The sequence below is a fragment of the Aquarana catesbeiana genome, linkage group LG11 (genome assembly GCF_042186555.1).
Source record: "Aquarana catesbeiana isolate 2022-GZ linkage group LG11, ASM4218655v1, whole genome shotgun sequence".
Taxonomy (NCBI): Eukaryota; Metazoa; Chordata; class Amphibia; order Anura; family Ranidae; genus Aquarana; species Aquarana catesbeiana.
In genome coordinates this window covers 251,466,282-251,490,134 of record NC_133334.1, presented here as the reverse complement: position 1 = coordinate 251,490,134, position 23,853 = coordinate 251,466,282, and the positions used below count along the sequence as shown (strand labels likewise).

At 42.2% G+C, this 23,853-nt stretch overlaps 1 protein-coding gene across 1 annotated transcript in view; it reads left to right on the top strand.

The window, feature by feature from the left end:
* TK2 (thymidine kinase 2) overlaps positions 1–23,853 on the top strand; it is a 57,746-nt gene that overhangs the window by 15,706 nt on the left and 18,187 nt on the right. Inside the window, exons 5-7 of the mRNA XM_073605572.1 lie at positions 1,072–1,161; positions 4,787–4,860; positions 19,495–19,583. Coding sequence (XP_073461673.1) covers positions 1,072–1,161; positions 4,787–4,860; positions 19,495–19,583 — 253 coding nt within the window. The remainder of the gene's footprint in view (positions 1–1,071; positions 1,162–4,786; positions 4,861–19,494; positions 19,584–23,853) is intronic.

The following is a 23,853-nucleotide window of genomic DNA, read 5'->3' as shown; positions in this document are numbered from 1 at the left end:
TCATTTTACTATAGGCGGGTATTGAAGTGGTTAAAGTCATCTCCTGCAGAGGACCTTTTTGGTCAGATACTTTCTAAGGCTCATGCTCATAGGAAGGGATACTAGGACTGTTACTTCTCTCACACTGTGACTGCTCAGGTGGTGATGATAAAGATGGACCATCCTAATTGGATCGATCTCCTCAAGTTTGTGACTCAAAAAAAAACAAAAAAATGGCGTGCTCTGGCCCCATTGGTTGCTCTGTGTTCCTGCTGCTGGAGCCTCCTGAGTAATTCAACTGCAGGAGCACGACATGTCATCTTGCCTAGGCGAGAATGGTGGCAGGGTACAGGGCTGGACAAACAGTAAACCAAAAACAGTAAACCAAAACAGTAAACCAAAAAGGTGGTTGTGGTGGGTGAAGGAAGGATTTTGCTTCCAGTTGATCCATTTAAAAGAGTAAAATTAGGTAACTACATAGTGTAAGGTTTTTCCTTGTATTTGTTGAACTGTGTTGGGTTAGGCTTATTGGCCCTATCTAGTAGTTGGTAAGCCATAAAGAGATTCCATTATCTTGCTCATTCAGGGCACAGCAACAGGTTCTCTTGAAACTCATACTCTTTGATGCTTCTGCCTGTTGAAGCCCTCAGGAATACCTGCTACATCTGGGTATGGTGGAGCATATTGACTCTTCTTCTCTTCTTCCTCCTACGACGCAATGCTCAGGCCTTAGCGGCCGATCACTAATGATAGAATTGAAGAAGAGTCAAACATTCATCTGGCTCAGATTATCTGTATTATATTATGCGTAAGGCCCCTTTCACACGTGTGACTTGGGACTGCAAAGTCGCATGACAAGTCGTACCCATAATTTCCAATGAGTACCATTCATATCTGTGCGACTTCAAAGTAGTCCCTGCACTACTTTGGTCTGACTTTGATGCGACTTGAAGGTCCGTAGACCTCAAGATTACACAGGCATTGCATCAAAGTCATGTGACTTTTAGGCCGCACAAGTGTGAAAGGAGCGTAAGTGAGCATGCTGTTTTGGCAGTTAAATGCTTTTGTACTAAATTTTTACCTCCACTGCAGGCCTTAATGTACCAGGACCCTTCAAGATGGGGGCTTACATTGCAGACCTATGTGCAGCTCACTATGCTGGATGTCCACACAAGGCCAACAGTAAGTTCACGTTTTGTGTTTTTGCTAAGCATATCTAAATGGCAACTCAACATAATCCTGATTTTCTTCTTGCCCATTGAGGGACACTCAATCTTTAACCTTTTGGGTTATATGAATGCCTACAGGAGGATTGTACACTTGCAAATAAACTGTAGGCCAGCCCAGGATAACCCCTCCCAATACCAGCATGATTCGTTTTTTTGCTAGGAGGGTAAATGGCATTTCTTTAGCCCTGCTGTTACATTTTATGAATAAATTTGTGCAGCACTTAATCCTTTCGCTGCCAGGTCTATACGCCGTATGGATCTGACAGTGAGGGGGTTTTGCACACATTCGCCACTGGGATTATGTGGAAATTTGACTGAGATGCAAGCATTTGGCCGACTGCGTCGCCACCTGATTGCTTCCACACACCCCCAGTAACGCCTCCAACCTCCCCAAATTTGCGGGCCCGAGATTGACCTGGCAGGTGCAGCCAGGTAGGGGAGTGGGAGTAGAGCGGACACACGTTTGTCCCCCTCCCCTCCTTGGTGGTGGTCCAGAAAGTGACCTGTTTGATGTCTCTTCTGGGTCTGCCAGTCAGTCTCTCTGGCCAGCATGTATTGCAATGCAATGTGCATTGCATTACATTTAGTGGAACACAGGAGACATCCAGGATCTTTTAGACCTTTTTAGTTGCCCTTCAGGCTTTAAGGGGGCTGGACTGTGGCCAGTAAGAGTAGAAAATGCCTCGGCATCAGTGCCCTATCATTGTTTTTGTTTTGTTGTTTTTTTTTTTTGGGAATAGTGCCGCATTGTTTGTATCGGTGGAAAAAAGCTACCCCATTGATGGTGTCAGTAGGGTAAATGGTGCCCCATCATTGGTGTCAGTTGGTGGAATTGAGCCCTAAAGGCAAGCAAAGGGCTATATCCTGTCCCTGGGCCTCAGTTTGGAGACCACGCTTTGCTGTGGGGCTCCTACACTACCAGTTTGTGGCCCTGCCCTTTGAAATCTCATCTGTACCTTGCGAGTTCACCAAGGTGCTGACCCCAGTATTAGGCTTGCTGCTCTCTCATGGTATCTCTAATGTGAGATACACTGACAACCTCCTGTTGAGAGAACAGTCATAGCAGGTTTCTCTCCAGATGCAGGAATACTTTCACAGAAGCAGTTTGATGTTCTGGTGGCTCCGTAGGATCAGTATAACATTAATCTATGCCTTTCTTCATTTTAAACTTTTTTTTTTTTTTTCATCTGCTTTGCAGAATTACAATGAGGGGGGGGGGCATTCTGGTGATCCTCGTTGCTCTGGACTGGCCCAGGCAGATGTGCTAAGACTTCTGGCGGATGCTTTGTGGGTTTTACCAGATTGCCACGATCTTCTGTATCGAGGCTATTTTACCATCCTCCTTCATGGTCCTTACTTCTGAACAGCATGGTGCTGTCCAGGAGTTTTGTTAGCCCAGGGAGTGTATTCATGATGCCCTGGGCTCACAGGAAGTGGGTTGGATGCCACTAATCATTCAAATGAAGAGTACCAGTGCTGGATCCAAAGGCAGTGAGTCTGTTGGTGGCAGCACCGCTGAGGTAATGAGTGTTGCACCTGGAATTGCAGTTTTTATTTTTAAATTTGCTGGTCATTCTGCAGATTTCAACTTTAGATCTTCACTGAACAGATCTGTTTAACATTTCTCACAGCTATAGGAGGAAGCACTGATATCCTTAGAGAGGTTTTAGAACCTTGTCTTCTGGGTCACTATTACTTCTTTTCAGTACGTCTTATAATGGAGTAGGTGTGAACAAAAAAAATTGTATCAATAAAATGCCTCCTGCACATAAGCGTAATAGCCTTGAATGGGTATAGCAGAGAACTCCACATCTCTGGGGAATTGCTTATAGCATTGCTGCCACAGATCTTAATTAAAATCAACATAAATTGTACTTGCAAGCACACAAATAAAAATCTAAAAATCACTCCTCTGTAGCCCAGTGGTCTTTGATTCAGTGCAGTCCAGAATACAGGGAGACCTCACTGAAGTCTTTGAATGGCTGACGCGTTTCAAAGGCAACCCCTTCTGCTTTAGAGCTATGCAAAGACATCAGTGAGGTTCCCCTGTATGTTCTTGGGAGTACATTTTTATGTTGATTTTAAATGCAATTTTCAGGAAAATGCATTAGGCTGGTGCGTCCTTCTTCTTTTTTTTTTTTTTTCCCTACAAAAAAAAAAAAAACTTTATCCACTTGCCGACCAGCGACGTCCCTCCCTTCCGAGGACATGTCCCTCTTGCCACCTTCTGCGGCTTGCTTGGGCTCTCTCCTCCTACCAGAAGACCCGAGTGACCAGCCGACATGTCTGATGGCTGGCCGGACAGCTGAACAAAGCTGGGATCGACATTCTGCTATGGTAGCCCAGGAGCAATGATCTGACGTCACTTTTGGTTTACCTGGATGTTAACTGCTCCATTTTTAAAATATTGAAAGCATTCAAAAACACAGATCTTGGTGTTTTGAATGCTTTTAAAGGCAGAGGAGGGATTTGGGGTATAGACCCCAGATCTCTCCATAAATAGTACCTATTGCTGTCACAAAGATGTTTACATTCCTTGTGACAGCAATAAAAGTGATTAAAAAAATAAAAATAAAGCAACAGTGTAAAAAAGTTAATAATTTAAGAATAAAATAAAAAAAATTTAAGGTGCCCCCGTGCTCGTGCGCAAAGGCAAACAAAATGAAAATAGCCTTCATCCCACACATGTATCACTGTGAATGTCAGATCATGGGCAGTAATTCTAGAACTAGACCTCCCCTGTAAATCTAAAGTGGTAACCTGTAAAGGCTTTTAAAGCATGCACAATTTTAAAGCGTGACAGGTTGCATATCTTTTTACTCGGCTTAACATCTTTTCTGTTTTACAAAAAAATTGGGTTATGTATTAAAAATCAAAGTGTGGTGTTTTTTTTTTTTTTTTTTTTTTTTTTTTAGGAAAAAAGTGAGAAACCGCTGCACATATACCGTGTGACATAAAATAAATTGCAAAACCCACCATTTTATTCTCCAGAGCAGTGGTCATCAACCCTGTCCTCAGGGCCCACTAACAGGCCAGACTAGAATACTGCAATCACTGAGCAGCAAATCATATCACCTGTGATGTATTTCAGTTATCTTGCAAACCTGGCCTGTTAGTGGGCCCTGAGGACAGGAGTTGATGACCACTGCTCTAGAGCCTCTGCTTTAAAAAAAAAAAAGAAAAAAAAAATATCATGTTTGGGAGTTCTAACTAATTTTGTAGCAAAAATTACAGATTTTTACATGTAAACAAAAGTGTCAGGAAAAAGGCCTGGAGGTCAAGTGTATAACTGCGTTGCGCCACTAGAGCTAGCTTGTCCCATTATGAAGGTGTGTGTGTGTGTGTGTGTGTATATTATTCTATAGTGTGTGTGTGTGTGTGTATATATAATATTACATTACAATACACTTCCAATCACACAGTAAATACATTCACTCTGCAGTATGTCTAACGTGTTGTGTGGAGCAGGTTTCCCCAAACCATCATGTCATGTATGACCCTGCTATAGCCTTAGATGTAATCCCATAGGCACTTAGAGACAGAAGCCATGTCAGTCATGTCTGTGTTATCTCCTGCAGGATGCTCCTGTTAAAATGATGGAGAGATCCATTCACAGCGCAAAGTACATCTTTGTAGAAAACCTGTACAAAAGGTGGAGTATCTTTATTTCTTTCTTTCTTTCTTAAACCATTATCTTAAAGTGTACCTGTACTATGAATGTAATCTTCCTTTAGCAATATAACTTCTCCAAAGTAAGAACAAGGGGTACAAGGGGGTCCCAAATGTTCAGTTTCTCCCTTGCAAGGCTTGGCATTTGGTCATGGGATCCCTGCCGAATCTACTTGGAGGAGAATTGGATTGACTGGCTGTGCATTGGACCTCCTCTGTGCTGAAATCACACAACCATAAGTCCACATTTGATCATCTGACCATTCATGGCAGGTGGAAGCACTTGAGGGGAGAGATAGTAACACCTATACCTGTTCTGCACATTGCTCAGTGAGTGGATTTTTAGTAAAAAAAAATGATTGACTTTATTCTTGGATAGAAAGATATAGAGAGATATTTATTTATTACACACACACACACACACGCTGGAGATCAAAATTAGAGAACAACCTAAAATTTCTTATATTTCAAGATCACCACTTAGTCCTATTTGAAATGATCTAAACAGGAGTAAAAGAGCAGTTTTGTGAAGCATATTTCATGAGTTACATATATTTTGAAGCACAGAATAAAAAAACTTCAATGAGATTTGAAAAAGAACATTGATGAAAGTTAGAGAACACTTTCAGATACCTGGCACTTATTGGTGTTAATCTGGCACCTTGTGCTAATTTCTTTAATTATCTGACTAACCCTATTTAACTGGCAGCCTAACTTTCCAGTTTTCACTGACTTTGCAAGATGTTGTGCCCGTTCTAAAGTGACTGAAACCCACCAGGAGCAGGTTGTCCAGATGAAGGCCAAAGGGATGACCCTTTCATCCATAGCAAGAGAAGTTTGTCATTCCAAATCTGATTTCTAGAATATTGCATCTATACAACGTCGCAAACTCATTCAAGTCCCCCTAGAAGGCTGGTTGTTCATGAAGGACAAATGCAAGAGAGGACAGGATAATGCAGAGACTCAGTGGGCAATCAGTTCAGCACTGTAGCTGCGATTGCTCACCAGTTCAGTGCTGAACAGAGTAAGGATCTATCTCGGCATACAGTGTATCGCTATTTAAGAGAATTTGGACTGAAAGCCAACTCTGCAGTGACCAAACCTCTCATTAGCAGAAAGAATCAAAAGGCTGGACTAACATTTCCTGAGGAGCATGTTGTGTGGACAGGGGAGAACTGGTCCAAAGTTCACTTTAGTGATGAAAGCAAGTTTAATTTATTTGGGTGCGATGGGAAACATGTTCATCGTCCAACTCGGGAAAGACAACCCAAAGTGTGTAAAGAAGTCAGTGAAAGGTGGAGGGGGAAGCTGTTTCAGGGATGGTTTCTGTAGCAGGAGTTTGGCTCTTGTACAGTTACATGGCAGAGTTATTGCAAATGTTCATCAGAACCTTCTTCCACAACATGCGTTTCCATCCCTGCGTTCATCACCCAATCAGCCAGCAATTTACAATGCACGACAATACCCCGTCACACAGCAAAATGGGTAAAGCAGTTCCTTGAAGCTGAAAATAATGAAATGGCCAGCTGAGTCCTGTTCTAAACCCAATAGGAAACCTCTGGAAAATCCTTGGTGACAAAGGTATGGCCAAGAAACTCACTACAGTCACCCAACTGTGGAAGAGACTGGAGAAAGAGTGGAACAAAATCACACCAGAGCCATGTGAGACACGAGAGATGTCCTGTGCAAAGCAGATGTGCTGAAGTCATTCAAAGCAAGGGCCCCCCGCTTCCTACTAATTGTTCCTTGTTGTAACCTTCAGAAATATTAGCTGTAATCTTTCTCCAAGCTACAGTCATTGCTGTTCTCCAATTTTGATCATTGTGTTTTTTACAAAATGTTTTTTTTTTTTTTTAGTAGCAAGAAATATAGAAAAGCTGCGCTATAACTGTGTCCAACACTAAAATATCAAGCAGCAACTCTCTTGTGTAACAGTCCCAATAAACAATATTATAATATTTATAGAATTGTGCTAAATGTACAAAAAAGAAAGCTATTGTACATAGGTGAATCAGCATACATTGTGATAGTATATTTAAAACTCTATAGGTGAATCCACATGAGTTGTGATCAAAGCCTCCTTAGTGATCATAACCACCAGCCATCACCATTAACCGCAGTGCCTCTACCAAAAGCTGTAGAAACTGCTTATTAGCTCCAGTGGACCCCTTGTTACAGGGGGGTCAATCTGCACCTGTGGCTTAAAAACCGGCCTGGGCCTTTCTCCGCATCTCAGGGCTCCTCCACCATTCGGATGTCACTCCAGTGAATTGGATAGGGAGTTCTCACCCAAAAGAGACAAAAGGCTCCAAATAGCGTAAAATCCTTGGTAGGTTTATTGAGTATAAAATCTTGCACTTGCAACAGCAAAAATAGATTAAAACACCTTAAGTTTGGTGTGTCGGCCAGCACAAAACCAAACAAACCCGTCCTTCGGGACACGAGGGAGATGGTGACATCAGCATGTCGCTCTTCCCTGGACAACAACCTTTGTGACGAAATGCATAGGGCGGAGCGACGTGCTGACGTCACCATCTCCCTCGTGTCACACCAAAATTAAGGTGTTTTATCCATTTTTGCTGTTGCAAGTGCAATATTTTATACTCTATAAACCTGCCAAGGATTTTACGCTATTTGGAGCTTTTTGTCTCTTGGGTGAGAACTCCCTATCCAATTCACTGAGGGACATCCGAATAGTGGAGGAGCCCTAAGATGCGGAGAAAGGGCCCAGGCTGGGTTTTAAGCCACAGGCGCAGATCCGACCCCCTGTAACAAGGAGTCCACTGGAGCTGGTAAGCCGTTTCTACAGCTTTTGGTAGAGGCACTGCGGTTCATGGTGGTTATTATCACTAAGGAGGCTTTGATCACAACTCGTGTGAATTCACTTATAGAGTGTTGATGTACTATCACAATGTATGCAGATTCACCTATGGACAATATCTATTTCTTTTTTTGTACATTTAGCGAGATTCTTTATATCTTTTTTTTATTTATTTTTTGTTGAAGTGCCTTTGGTCATTTTGAAAAACAAGGTTCTATTAGCATGGTCTCGCCACAACAAAAATTCCATAAAATGTTGATGCTGCTGCGGGTGTCAATAATAGGTTTTTAAAGAGTAACTCCACTTTTGTTGAGGGAAAGAAACACTTCCCTCTCGGTAATCAATGTCCATTGAAGAAATTTTAACCCCCTTTCCGCCGCCACCTCCTGGCCCTTTAAGACTTTCTAAATGCGCGGAGGCAGGGCATTCGGTCATGTTGTGACTGCTGTGATTGACTGTCACAGTGGTCACATGATTGGAAAGTAAGCATCGGGAGCTTTCCAGCCCCCATGGGTGACTCTGCCTGGGAGCGCACAGGGCGCGTGCACTCAGCACAGGAAAATGTTTACATAGGGCTGCATACATGCAGCCTTGCGCATTAAACCCTGAGAGGCCACATAAATGTGCCACGTTGGCAGGAAGAAGTTAAAAAGTATGGGAATTTTTAAAATTTTTTTTTATTTTAGAATCCTACCTACCTAGGTGGATGCAGCATTAATCCCCTGCCAGCTTTAAGGCTGAGAACCAAGCGAACAAACGCCACTGATCGCTCGGTTCTCAGAGCTCCCTGAGCAGAGCGCTGGTGACAGTCACCGGCTCTCTGCTCTGCCCCACCAGCACTCACTGGTGCGCTGGGCTGTGGAGGGAGCGGCCGGCTCAGGCTCTCAGTGGCTCGCTGAGCCGGGGGGGGGGGGGGTGGTGGTCCGGGCATGTGGGCGGATCACGACCATACGGTTGCGATCTTTCCCAAGCCTGGACCGGCTCTGTGACGACAGCGGGATTCAGCCCGCTGTCTACTGAAAACTGGTTGCTGAAGTGCAGAATGAACTGCAGTCCTGTGATCCACAGGAGAAGTACAGCCAAATGAACTTTGGCTGTACTTCACCTTTAACAAACTTTGTTGCAGATTCCTACCTTTTTGTTATTCTGAAGAAATAGTTGTTTGTCAGTCCCCATGTGCACAGTGTCTTCTTTATTTCATCTCTCAAATGCAAACTTTTTTTCTGCTAGTTTCTTGTTTAAGGGTGGCTACGTTCATTCTTTATGTGTATGAGCCACCCTCTCCTGCTCGCCCTGAGATGGACTACACAATCACACACACACACACAATCACACACACACACAATCACACACACATTGTAATACTAGAACAATGGATCACGTGACCAGAAATAATGGCACTGGTCCCTATAATTACGGGAAGGTGTGTCAGTGGAGGATGGGGAGCGTGCACAGGAAAAAAGCCTGAAAACAGTGAGACTTAAACAAAAAGCAAAAAAAAACAGCTATGCTGTACTTTTTTATTTTTGAACAATTGATGTAAAAATTAGAGTTTAGTGTCATTTTAAAGCAATGCAGAGTAATTGTTGAATTCACCAGCAGAGGGAGCTCTGTAGATATGAATGACAGGGGACTTTATCTAATAAAGTATTTTCCAGGTTAAAATATTTGTATTTTTTATTGTATTGATCACTTCCTGCTATTTTCAAACTGAGACATTTCTATTTTTTTTAAACACTTCCCCTTTCTGTACATCTACATATTACACGTCTATCATGCTTATTCCTAGGTTCAAATAGCAGGACCATGCTGAGTAGTGCTGTACAAACCACTTGTAAGCACTGACAGCATGTACCCAGCCCAGATTGAAATTGAATACGCCTTCCACACGCCTACAGACATAAATTACTTATTAAGAACATTTTAAAGTGGTGCATCCCTTATGGAAGAGTCCACTAAAAAAAAAAAAAAGGCAAAATCTGTTTCCATTGTTAGGGGATTTTATGCCTCCAACCTCTTTTTGATCATGTCACTGGAGATAACTTACCATTGGCAGGATCACTAAAAAGTGCTGTGAGAATTCTTATCCTTTTCCACAGGACCCTGGGCTCCTAATGGCAGCACGAGGAGGAGGGGGGGGGGGGGGGGCGCGACCCTGGGCTCCTAATGGCATCCTTGTATAATATTGGGCCAGGCACTGCACTCTGTAATCTTCAACTTTGTAAAATCAGATTTCTGCAATCAGTATTTGACTTACACTTGTATATGCATAGACTGAGCTACAAGTGTAAACATTTTAACCTCTTGGCGCCCAGACTACGCAAATATGTGGCCTCTCTGCAGGTGGGCCTTGATGCCAAGAGGATGCATATGCATACCTGAATGTAAAGAAACCTGTGCCCAGAGCGTGTTTCCGGCTCCCAGGCGCAAGTAGCTTTCCGATCATGGCGGTCACCTGATCATAAACCCACGCCCCACCTCCCAGTATCAGAAACCCCTTAACCACTTCCCGCAAACCGCTGTAGCTGTACGTCAGTACTTTGACGTAGAATACCGCGGTAATGGCAGCAGATAGCTGCCATAACCCCAGTATTTTCTGAAACGGCGGGCGGTCCTCTTTGGGATAAAAGTGGTCTCTGCGGCGGATTTGCCGCAAGATCACTTTTATCGGCGGCGAGAGAGTTGCCCACCCCCCTCCTGCCGCATTCTGTAAGTCTCCGCCGCTATTCGATCCTTCCCCCTCAGAGGCTGTGAGTCGAGTGAGGCCCCCTCACTCAACTCGGTGACGGAAGCGACGTCAAATGTCACTTCCGCCCAACGGCCTTTAAGGGGAAATTTTTTTTTTTATTGAACAAAAAATACTTTTTTTTTCTTCTTTTTGCTATTTTTTTTATTTTTACACTGTCCCAAAAAAAAAAAAATGTTTAAAGCGCCCCGTCCCTCTATGCTTACACGCAGAAGCAAGCGCATACATAAGTCGCGCCCGCATATGTACACTGTGTTCAAACCACACATGTGAGTTATTGCCGTGATCGTTGGAGCGAGAGCAATGATTCTAACAAAGGACCTCCTCTGTAACTCAAAACTGGTAACCTGTGGACGTTTTTAAACATCCCCTATGCTGGTCAAAGTTTATCACCGTTCCATGAGCGGGCGCAATTTTGAAGCATGACATGTTTGGTATCAATTTACTTGGCGTAATATTTAGATAGAATCTGTATATTATCTATCTATATCTATCTATATTTATTTTAGTGCACTAAACCCAAAATTATATAAAATATATTACAATAGATAATGCAATATAAAAGTGAAAATATAGTTGTGCAACAGTCCACAAAAATAAAAAATTTCAGTGATAAAAAAAAAAAACGTGAATTCAGATGCCTCCATATTCCGTGACACCCTCTGGAGAATACAGGTGATAAAAAGGATAATTGTCACTGTGTGCAATGCCTGCTCACCTCAAAGAAAGACCCCCTTGGGTCTAGTCATGCTTTTTTAGTAATAATCCAGATAATCAGCCAAACAAGGAGCAACAGACAGCTGTTTGATTTCAGGATCCAGCAAACTTCTCCACAAATGATGGAATCAAAATCTCCAAATATAAATAAAGGAAAAGATCATCATCGTGCAAGATTGTATATAATGCTTGATTTATTTAAAATATTCTATAAAGATGCACTCGCATTTCAATACTTGTAAAAAAGCCTTGTACGATCAATTAAAATGTGACAGCTCTCCTCCTCGCTGCGCTTCCTGGGACACGAGCCACCGGAATTATCGCCTGCTCCTCCTTTATATTTTATATCATTTTGGGTTTAGCGCACTAATTAATAAATTTATATATGTATGTGTATATATATGTATGTGTGTGTATATATATATATATATATATATATATATATATATATGTGTATGTATATTATAAAATTATTGGTTTCCGATCACTTGTGAATAGTTGCAGCTGCCCCCTCTGACTCAATACCACCATTCCATATCAGCGCTTAAGTATATTTACCTTATGTAACATTATCTTTCACAATAAAAAAAAAAAATTGGGTTAAAGCGGAGTTCCACCCAAAAGTGGAACTTCCGCTCATCGGATTCCTCCCCCCCCTCCGGTGTCACAGTTGGCACCTTTCAGGGGGGAGGGGAGGGGGGTGCAGATACCTGTATAATACAGGTATCTGCACCCACTTCCGGGAATAGACTCCCGCGGGAGTCACGCCCCCTCCCGCACTCCCCCGCTGTCTCCTGGGAAAGACACAGGTCCCAGGAGATAGCGGGGACCATTGAGAACTCGCAGCGCGACTCACGCATGCGCAGTAGGGAACCAGGAAGTGAAGCCTCAACGCTTCACTTCCTGATTCCCTCACTCAGAATGGCGGCGGCAGCACCCGAGGATCGAGGGACGAGACGGTCTCGGGTGCCGACATCGCTGGACCCCGGGACAGGTGAGTGACCTTATTTTTTTTTACATCTAAACAAAAAATTTTCGCCGGACTCCTGCTTTAACTTTACTGTTTCAAAAAAAATTGTGTGTGTAAGACCGCTACGCAAATACATAAAGTATTACAACAACCGCCATTTTATTCTCTAGAGTGTCTGAAAAAAAAAAATATATAATCGGGGGTTCAAAGTAATTTTCTAGCAAAAAAAATATGATTTTAACGTGTAAACAACAAGTTTGGAAAATTAGGCCTGGTCCTTTTAAGTGATTAAAGGGCCATGAGGCTCCAGCGTTCAAGATCATTACATGCGTTTTTTGCACAGGATCTTTTGGCCCACAAAGTCCTGCATAGATTTCAGTATCTTATGTTTGTGTGAATGAGCCCTATGGGTTCAAAATCCATACAGCATGTGGAGGCCCCTAACAGAACAATAGACCGCTGAGCATAAAAAAAAAAAAAAAACAGCAGATAGTGCCGGCCGGCAGAGTTGTAAATAGGGAAATTGTTTTGACCGTCGTGTCTCTTTAATTGGAGATAAAGGGTTACTTTCTTATTTCTGCCTTTCCAGTTATTAATAACAATGGTTTCAGTATGTGCGTCATAACCTATACATGGGAAATTCCGGCCATTCTCATCATAGTTTCTGTAAACGCAGAGTTCTGTCTCTTCTAGATAGGCCACCATCTGGCAGCACACAGGTTCCCGGGATCAGAGCTCCTGTCGGCTTAAATCCACCATTTAATAATCTATTTTTGGGTTGATTTGATCCAAAAAGTGATTAGTGAACAGAAATGATACATTGAAACAAGATTTCTTCTTACATGTGCTCTCTGCAGCATGAGATTTTATGGGAAGACCTGGATAGGCTGCGTATAGCAATAAAAGGGATCTGTGTGTTTGCTTTATGGGTTTTTTTTTGTTTTTGTTTTTTTAATTGCCATTTGGGGAAAAAAAATAAAAATCCGTATAAACCATTGAATGCTTTTAGGGCCGGTTCACAGCAGAATGCCTTGCTGGAAAAGCGTGTTTCATACGCATTTACCGTTTCATGTTCAAAACGCACTGGAGGTGCGATCTGCTGCGGGTGTCGATAGTTTCTTAAAGAATAACTCCACTTTAGTTGAGGGAAAGAAACGCTCCCCTCTCGGAAATCCAATGTACATTGAAGGGATTTTAACCCCCTTCCCGCCACCACCTCCTGGCCCTTTAAGGCTCATTCGGGTCATGTGACTGCTGTGATTGGCTGTCACATGGTTGAAAAGTAAGCATCGGGAGCTTTCCGGCTACTATGGGTGACTCTGCCTGGGAGCGCGCAAGGTGCATGCGCTCAGCACAGAAAAATGATTACATGGGGATGCGTATATGCAACCTCTTGCATTAAAGCCTGAGAGGCCACATAAATGTGCCACATCGGCAGGAAGAGGTTAACAGAAGTATGGGGAATTTTTATTTTTTATTTTAGAATCATACTTACCTAGGTGGATGCTGCATTTGTTCCCCGCTAGCTTTAAGGCTGAGAACTGAGCGATCATACATCGACGATCGCTCGGTTCTCAGAGCTCCGTGAGCAGAATGCCGGTGACTGTCAGTCACCGCTGTCTGCTCTGCCTCCCCCCACTCACTGGAACGCTGGCCTGTGGAAGGGGTGGGAGAGGCTGGCTCAGGCACTCAGTGGCTCGCACAGAGGCTGAGCCGGGTGGCGGTCTAGGCATGTGGACAGATCCCGACCATATGGTCGCAAACTTTCCCAAGCCTGGACCGTCTCTGTGGCGTCAGCCGAAGGCAGGCTTCAGCCCGCTGTCTGCTGAAAACAGGTCACAGGAATACAGAATGAACTGCAGTTCTGTGATCCACAGGAGAAGTACAGACAAACGAGCTTTGGCTGTACTTCTTTAACAAACTTTGTTGCAGATTTCTACCCTTTTTGTTTTTCTGAAGAAATAGTAGTTTTTCAGTGCCCATGTGCAGAGTAAATCTAATGGGAGTGGTCTTCTAATTATCAATCAGTTCCTGCATTTGCAGGGTTCTAATGAGGAAAGTGGCAGGGTCTGCACCCCTTTTTAGATTTGATTTCCCTTTGGGAGTATCCCACCAAAAATTACATTTTTGTTGCAGGGGATGCCCAAAATCTGACTTAGTCTAGACTTCCCTGCCCAGGAAATTGAGGTAGACTATTACCATAGATGTGTATGAGGTTGTATTTTGTATTGTCGTGGCAGGAAGTGGGGGAAATCCTAATAGGGGCACAACCTTTGGTTCAAACCCTTTCACACTTTTTGTATTCAAGTGTATATAAACCCAAAAACAAAAATATAATACATTGCAGCTTACCAGTCCTTAGGCAGTTGGAGACCAGGCGTTTTCTGGCAATTTTTGTTTATGTGAAGATCTGTGGTTTTTATTTTTTTTTGCTAGAAAATTAGTTAGAAACCTCAAACATATATATATATTTTTTAAAGCAGAGGCCCTAGAGAATAAATTGGTGGGTTTTGCAATTTTATATGTCACACAGTATTTGGACAGTAGTTTTTTGGGGGAACAAATGCCCTTCAAAAAAAAAAAAATTTTACTACAAAAAAATAATCCATAACCCAGTTTTTTTGCAAAATATAAAGGATGCCATATCGAGTAAAAAGATACCAAACATGTCATGCTTTAAAATTGCGCATGCCCACACAACGGTAACAGCAAAAATTTGACTATCCCTAGGCGACGCTTTAAAAGCCTACAGGTTATCATTTTAGATGTCCACAGGAGGTCCAGTGCTAGAATTACTGCCCATGATCTGACGTTTGCGGTGATATCTCACATGTGTGGGACGATCGCGGTTTGTGTGGGTTTAGGCCCGATGCACACATTTGACTTTGCGAGCTAGCACGGGGTGGACGGGGGCAGGTTTAAATTGTTTGTTTGTTTGGGTTGTGTTTTTTTGTTTTTTTTTTTTTTTTTTGTATTATTAGTATTATTGATTTATAATTTTTTTTTTTTTTTTATTTTACACTGTTGCTTTATATTTTTATTTATTTATTTTTTGATCACTTTTATTACTTTTACATGGAATGTAAACATCCCTTGTTACAGTAATAGGCATGTGACAGGAGAGCCCAGGCAAGCTGCATTGGTTGTTATTACAAGAGAGACAATGGTCTGCTCTAAAAAAAACGGTACCGGGATGATAGCTGCAGGCATCACCCCGATACAACCACTTGAAGTCAAATGACGTACAGGTTCGTGATTTGGTGTCAGCTGGTAAAATATATAGCAGAGAGTTTTTCTGTAGTCCTCAGAGATGGCAAAGGACAATGCAGGGAATTTACTAAGACTGGAGCAGACAGAATCTGGAGCAGCTGTGCATGGCGACCAATCGGCTTCTAGCTTGTTTAGTAGAACTGTAAAAAATAAAGCTAGAAGCTGATTGGCTGCTATGCACGTCTGCTCTAATTTTAGTAAACCCCTCTGCATTGTAACTGAAAAATATGCAGCACAGGAAGTTCAGAGATTTCTGGCAGGATCAACAGGTTTTTTTTTTTTTTTTGTTTTTGTTTTTTTAGCACTTGTTGAAAAGATATAACAAAACCTGTTCAATGGTAAATCTAACAGACCAAAAGGGAACAATTAAGAGAAGTACATTGTTCAGGTTTACATAACACTTTATAAAGTCGTAGAGTTACTTTGTTGTAAATTGAGGTTGAAGGGCCATAGTGAGTGTAAAATAGAAGTGGAATCAAACTGGGGCACATTTCTGTCTGTGTAATATAAATGTCATTTTTGGGAATTCCCTTTTATGAAAAGTGAAGATTTACTGGTAAGCCACCTGCCAAGTTCTCTGCAGCAATGAGGAACTAACTCCAGTAACACACAGGGGGTGATTTACTAAAGACAAATAGACTGTGCACTTCTCATCCAACATCAGTGCCTGACTTCACAAATGCTCTTCTGAAAGAATGGTCAAACATTCCCATAGACACACTCCTAAACCTTGTGGACAGCCTTCCCAGAAGAGTTGAAGCTGTTATAGCTGTAAAGGGTGGACCAACTTAATATTGAACCCTAAGGACTAAGACTGGGATGCCATTAAAGTCCATGTGTAAAGGCAGGCGTCCCAATACTTTTAGTAATATAGTTTGTATATATATATATATATATATATATTGTGTGTGTGTGTGTGTATGTATGTATGTATATGTGTGTGTGTGTGTGTGTATATATATATATATATATATATATATATATATATATATATATATATATATATATATATATATAAAAAATATATAATATTTATTTATTATACTGGGCATCCAGAAAGTATTTACAGCGCTTCACTTTTTCCACATTTTGTTATGTTACAGCCTTATTCCAAAATATTTTCCTCAAAATCCTACAAACAATACCCCATAATGACAACGTGAAAGAAGTTTGTTTTAAATCTTTGCAAATTTATTAAAAATAAAAAAACGAAAAAAAATCCCATGTCGATAAATATTCACAGCCTTTGCTGTATTAAAATTGAGCTCAGGTGTATCCTGTTTCCACTGATCATCCTTAAGGTGTTTCTACAACTTGATTGGAGTCCACCTGTGGTAAATTGAGTTGATTGGACATGATTTGGAAAGGCACACACCTGTCTATATAAGGTCCCACAGTTAGTGCATGTCAGAGCACAAACCAAGCCATGATGTCCAAGGAATTGTCTGTAGACCTCAAGGACAGGATTGAATCGAGCAACAGATCTGAGAAGGGTACAGAAAAATTTCTGCAGCATTGAAGGTCCCAATGAGTACAGTGGTCTCCATCATCCATAAATGGAAGAAATTTGGAACCACCATGACTCTTCCTAGAGCGGGCCGCCTGGCCAAACTGGGCGATCGGGGGAGAAGGGCCTTAGTCAGGGAGGTGACCAAGAATATGCAAAAAGAAAAACAAACTGAGAGCCTGATATATACCTAAACATGAGGGTACCTCCATATATAGTGGTAGGGTGTGTTCACAAACGGCATAATGACACAAGAAATAAATGAAAAAAAAGTGCACACCCAGGGGTTATCTCCTCATACCAGTTTAATGAAGGATAGGTATAGAAGCATCACAAACATCTCCATTAAGTGAAACCTCCCCCACATAATCCTACCACCCCCCCCCCAATGAAAACCAACGCCCTTCCCTCCTAGATGGCAGAGACCCGCTATCACTAACCCAAAACCCCCCGCCTCCTCCCCCTAAACTAAATGTGACCACTAACCATCTCCCCTTCAGAGCTGGAACCAGGAACCATATAGACCCCCTTGAAAGCAAGATGGTACCCCAAAACACTTGTATGCAATACCCAGAGATTTATGGGTATTGCATATAGCTGCTATCAATAATCGCATGTTAAACTCAGCAAGCTGGTTGTACCCAAGTCAACTTGGGTACATTCAGCCTACCCATACATGGTTTGAATCTCAGTCTGTTCCTGCCGAGATTCAAACTGTCCATGGCTTGCTTAACCACTTAAGCCCCGGACCATTTGGCTGCCCAAAGACCAGAGCACTTTTTGCGATTCGGCACTGCGTTGCTTTAACAATTGCGCGGTCGTACGATGTTTTTCCCCCCACAGATAGAGTTTTCTTTTGGTGGTATTTGATCACCTCTGCGGTTTTTATTTCTTGCGCTATAAACAAAAAAATAGCGACAATTTTGAAAAAAACACATTATTTTTTACTTTTTGCTATAATAAATATCCCCAAAAAATATATAAAAAAACAATTTTTTTGCCCTCAGTTTAGGCCGATATGTATTCTTCTACATATTTTTGGTAAAAAAAATTGCAATAAGCGATTATTGATTGGTTTGCGCAAAAGTTATAGTGTCTACAAAATAGGGGATAGTTTTATGGCATTTTTATTAATTATTTATTTTTTTTACTAGTAATGGTGGCGATCAGCGATTTTTATCGTGACTGTGACAATATGGTGGACAGATCGGACACTTTTGGCGCTATTTTGGGACCATTCACATTTATACAGCGATCAGTCCAATGAAAAAATCATTGATTACTGTGTAAATGTGACTGGCAGTGAAGGGGTTAACCACTAGGTGGCGCTGTAGGGGTTAAGTGTGTCCTAGGGAGTGATTCTAACTGTGGGGGGGAGGGGCTATGTGTGACATGACACTGATCACCGCTCCCGATTTACAGGGAGCTGTGATCAGTGTCGGTGTCACTAGGCAGAACGGGGAAATGCTGATGTAAACAAGCATTTCTTCCTCTCTGTGAGACGATCATGGGTATCCCCGCAGACATCGAGTCCGCGAGACCTGCGATCACACTCACAAAGGTCACGGCGGGCGCACGCAAACCGCTTCTTAAAGGGCAATGTACAGGTACCTTATTCTGCCTGTACGTGCCCTTCTGCCGACGTATATCGTGTGAGCCAGTCGGCAAGCGGTTTATTCCCCTCTTGGCTGTCCAAGAGTTCCCCATTGGAAGATTTACCCCCACCCCTGCCATTAAAGTGGGACGTCACCAAAAAGGGGAAGTTCTGCTTGTCTGCCTCCCTCCTCTTTAATTTTTGGCCCTTTTTTACGGGGGGGGGTACCTGATTTTGACAGGTACCCGCTCCCACTTTGATTGGATCGCTGCAGCAATCCAAGAAGAAGTTTGCCCCCCCCCACATCCTTCTGAGAAACGTCACATGTCCCAGAAAGCTGCAGGACCGTTCACAAAGTGCGGTACAGTGAGAAGCTGCAAGCAGTCACAGCCGGCTTCCCAAGGTAAACAGGCCAGCGCCTGGACCCGAAGATGGCCAAAGAACCGGCTCGGGTGAGGACGGCGCTGGATCCTTGGACAGGTGTGTGTCCTAATATTAAAAGTCAGTAGCTACAGTACAGGATTTGTAACTGCGGAGTTTTTTTGTTTTATAAGGTGAGGAACGTGTTGAGCAGTCTTGGTGACAAAGGTCACCATGGTATACAGAGAGGGCGAATCACCCCAGTGGTAACGCAAACAGAAATAAAAACAAACGCACAGGGGTTCTAACACTTTGCTACTCCAACAGAGTGCATGTGTAGACAATCCTATTTTTGTGTGCTTTAAATAAGGGTCAGCCAGCAGACCATCTTGTATTTGTGTCTTTCTGTCTTTCTAAGCCTCTCCCCTCCTGTTCCAGTAATCCCAAATCTAATTTCTCTGCTTTTTCCGAGGGCCCCAGAGAGTGTATACGGCTGCGGCTGTGATACATTGGCTGTCAGTCTCCGGCGCTCCGATAACTCGGCCTTTTTGGTGAAATGTAATCCCCGGAGTGACGGAGACATCTCACACTGACATCTCCATTAACTGGTCTGCCCTGTGTGTATTCTGCAGTGGGAAGATGCCTGAAGTGGATTATGTGGTTTTAACGGAGTGGTTTAACTGGATCATAAAGAACATTGACCTCTCTGTAGACCTCATAGGTAAGCCCTGAAATTCTCCACTTTCTATATTTCTAGGAGTGCAGATATGATTGGGGTGTGTGGTTTTCATTGTGTCAAGCCCTTGGAGCAGGAACTTTTGTATTATAGACCATTGGTCATCAGCAGGAACGAGTTGCTGTAGAAACTTCAGTAAATTGGCCATTTCTTGCCCCTAAAGCGAGACTTACCTGTATCTGAGCACCATCAACTGAAAATGCCATTTTAATTCATTTTTAATATTCAAAGCAAACTCCCCCCATTCATCCATGTTTCTATGCTTTGCTTTGTTTTGCTGAGAAATCAGGGGTGCTTACAATGATCAGCTTTTATTTATGTAAAATCTTTATCCCAAAAGGAACAACTGTGTGCTGTAACCTAAAGTAGAACTACAGGCAAAACCTGTTTTTTTTTTTTTTTTTTTTTTTTTTTCTTTTCCCATTTTGGATAGAGTAAGGGGGGGTTATAACCCCTGTAAAGTTTATTTTTGCCATCTGTGTCCCATTGGGGAGATTTGCCTTCACTTCCTGTCCCATAGCCAAAACAGGAAGTCAGAGGAAATCCCTGCAAACTAAGAGAATCTCTTGGGGACCCCCAGGTCACTAGAACTAGTGTTCCCATTGGAAGATTTCCCTCCTATTACTTTACTTGGGGACAACTCGAATTTGGTGATTTCTTCTTCTTCTTCTTCTCCCTTCTCCCTTCTCCCTTCTCCCTTTTCCCTTCTTCTTCTCTCCCTTCTTCTTCTCTCCCTTCTCCCTTCTTCTTCTCTCCCTTCTCCCTTCTTCTTCTCTCCCTTCTCCCTTCTTCTTCTCTCCCTTCTCCCTTCTTCTTCTCTCCCTTCTCCCTTCTTCTTCTCTTCCTTCTTCTTCTCTTCCTTCTTCCTTCTTCTTCTCTTCCTTCTTCTTCTCTTCCTTCTTCCTTCTTCTTCTCTTCCTTCTTCCTTCTTCCTTCTTCTTCTCCTTCTCTTCCTTCTTCCTTCTTCCTTCTTCTTCTCCTTCTCTTCCTTCTTCCTTCTCCTTCTCTTCCTTCTTCCTTCTCCTTCTCTTCCTTCTTCCTTCTCCTTCTCTTCCTTCTTCCTTCTCTTCCTTCTTCCTTCTCTTCCTTCTTCCTTCTTCCTTCTCCTTCTCTTCCTTCTTCCTTCTCTTCCTTCTCTTCCTTCTCCTTCTCTTCCTTCCTTCTTCCTTCTCCTTCTCTTCCTTCTTCCTTCTCCTTCTCTTCCTTCTTCCTTCTCCTTCTCCTTCTCTTCCTTCTTCCTTCTCCTTCTCTTCCTTCTTCCTTCTCCTTCTCTTCCTTCTTCTTCTCTTCCTTCTTCCTTCTCCTTCTCTTCCTTCTTCCTTCTCCTTCTCTTCCTTCTTCCTTCTCTTCCTTCTCCTTCTCTTCCTTCTTCCTTCTCTTCCTTCTCTTCCTTCTTCCTTCTTCCTTCTCCTTCTCTTCCTTCTTCCTTCTTCCTTCTCCTTCTCTTCCTTCTTCCTTCTCCTTCTCTTCCTTCTTCCTTCTTCCTTCTTTTTCTTTATTTTGTGTTCAGTTTCACTTTCAATGATATCCCTAATGGGGACACAGACAGCCAAAAAAAAACTAACAGTGGTTCCAATCCATTGCCACTCTATCCAAAACTTAAAAAAAAGAGTTTTGCCTCTAGTTATACTTTAGGTATTAGATGGAGTTTGGTTTCAGTTTGTTAGTTTATCTAAATCTACTAGTACATCCAACACTCCACTCCCCCCAGACTAACAATGCTGCTGTCCAAAGGTGCCCCCTGTGCTCCTTCATCCAGAGTGGGGGCACCCTAATACAAGAGGTATGTTACTGGTCAGATCACCAGGTGAAAACAGATAAAAAAAAACAACTAATGCAGCCACCACATCTGATTGGTAACCTGCAATATATATTACATTTTTGGTTTTGGGTTTATTACCGCTTCTGCAATAAAGAATGTCATCCTATCAAATCTCTTGGCTGCCCGCTCTGCTTAGTATAAAAAACATTAGCTGTGATCTATTCTGCCTGTATGGAGGCTTTAGAGGAATTGAGCATTTCACGGAGTGCGTTCCACGTTCATCCATCAGCTAGATGAGAGAAAAGATTGCGGCGGGCCCTCAGAGGTATGGAGACCCTTTGGAGCGTTGGCAGATGTCACACCACCTGTCAATCTCCGCCATGCATACATCACCAGAACAACCGAGAGTGCGACAAAGAAAATAGCTCAAATCATCGCCGAGGCTCAATTTACAGAGCTAAGGATAAGAATCCTTGTGTGACCGGTATTTTCAGGTTAATCTAGTTTGATATTTAGGGCCCACACTTGTGTGCTGTGGCAACGCACATTACATGCCTTACCACCTTACATAGCAACACACTTGCTCTGTGTGGCAGTCCTTGTGAATGTCACCGCAACGCGTTGTATAGAAGAGCCCAACTCGCCACAATGCGTAAAAAAAAAAAAAAAAAATTGCTCCTGGGATTTGACATTTTTGTCTTGGACCAGGAAGCAACTTAAATAAGGATATTGTGAAAAATATACCTCCGCTAGAAACGTAAAATAAACAGCAGCTGTGCACTATAACCCAGACACCGGGCACAATAACAATATAAACATAAAGTGCAGCGCTTCATGAATAAAGTGGAATCTGTGGGTCACACAGTGTATGTGGTTAATGAAAAATTCAGCAATTGAAAATCACAAATACTAATTAAAATGCAATAAGTACCATCAATTGTGGATAACAGAAAAGCTATATAGGCTGAAAAGTCTCAAGCATATATAACAGTGTAAGAAGTAGCAGCGCTAAATAACCCCTAAAGTAGAAATCGCACACCAATATAAATGTGCAAAAAAAAAAAAATATTGAAAATTAGCAAACAAATGAATAATTGTCCATTTCAGAAAAGTATGCTGAACTTGAATGTACATGTAGTTCACTTCTTAAAGTCCATCCTCCACCGCACCACGAGTGAAAAATCACACAGAATGCTCGCTTACCAGACAGCAAGCTCAGATTAGCTTGCGACCTATACTCAGCCAGGGCCTTTACCAATGGAGGACGAAATCCAGACACATCCCTTCAGGTTGATCAGCATGTATAACAGAGACCGCCAAACTCCCCAATCATAGATCGTATATATGGTCAGAAAATGATGGCATTCATTTGTTCCCAGAATGAAAGAAGATCACCATAGCGTAATACTGATAGACATATTTATTAGATTAAAAAGAATGTCACTTACAATGTTCCAAATGATTAAAAGCGAATCAGCCGGCCAGCACCCGTCCCTCGAACAGTACATGCGAGACGTCAGCACATCAGCTCCTCCCAACGCGCGTTTCGTCGGGACGGGTGTTGTACTAGCCGACCGGCTGATTCGCTTTTAATTATTTGGAACATTGTAAGTGACAGACATATTTATTAGATAAAAAGAATATCAGTATTACGCTATGGTGATCTTCTTTCATTCTGGGAACAAATGAATGCCATAATTTTCTGACCATATATACGATCTATGATTGGGGAGTTTGGCGGTCTCTGTTATACATGCTGATCAACCTGAAGGGCTGTGTCTGGATTTCGTCCTCCATTGGTAAAGGCCCTGGCCGGGTATAGGTCGCAAGCTAATCTGAGCTTGATGTCTGGTAAGCGAGCATTCTGTGATTTTTCACTCGTGGTGCGGTGGAGGATGGACTTTAAGAAGTGAAGTACATGCACATTCTGTCTATTCAAGTTCAGCATACTTTTCTGAAATGGACAATTATTCATTTGTTTGCTAATTTTCAATATTTTTATTTTTTGCACGTTATTTATATTGGTGTGTGTGATTTCTACTTTAGGAGTTATTTAGCGCTGCTACTTCTATCTTTGTGTTTATTGTGTGTATCCCACTTCTAGCAGCAGCTTTTCTGATTTTTGATTTTTTTGATTCATTTATTTAGATATTTGGTAATTTCTCCTCCTCCCTCCTCCCCACTTATTGGACTTTAATTAGTATTTGTGATTTTAATAGCATCATTTTTCATTAACCCCATATACACTGTGTAACTCACAGATTCCACTTAATTCATTAAGCGCTGCACTTTATTTTTAGAACATAAGGGCCAGTTCACACCAGATGCAGTACCGTTTTTTTTCTGCACCGATACAGTCAGTTTATGCACCAGAAACTAACTGCATGGTGTGAACTAGAGCCATTTGAATACATGGAAAACACTGTACATGCATTTTTAGTGCAGAAAAAAAGCGCACGGACCTGAATGGAACTGCGTTTGGTGTGAACTGGC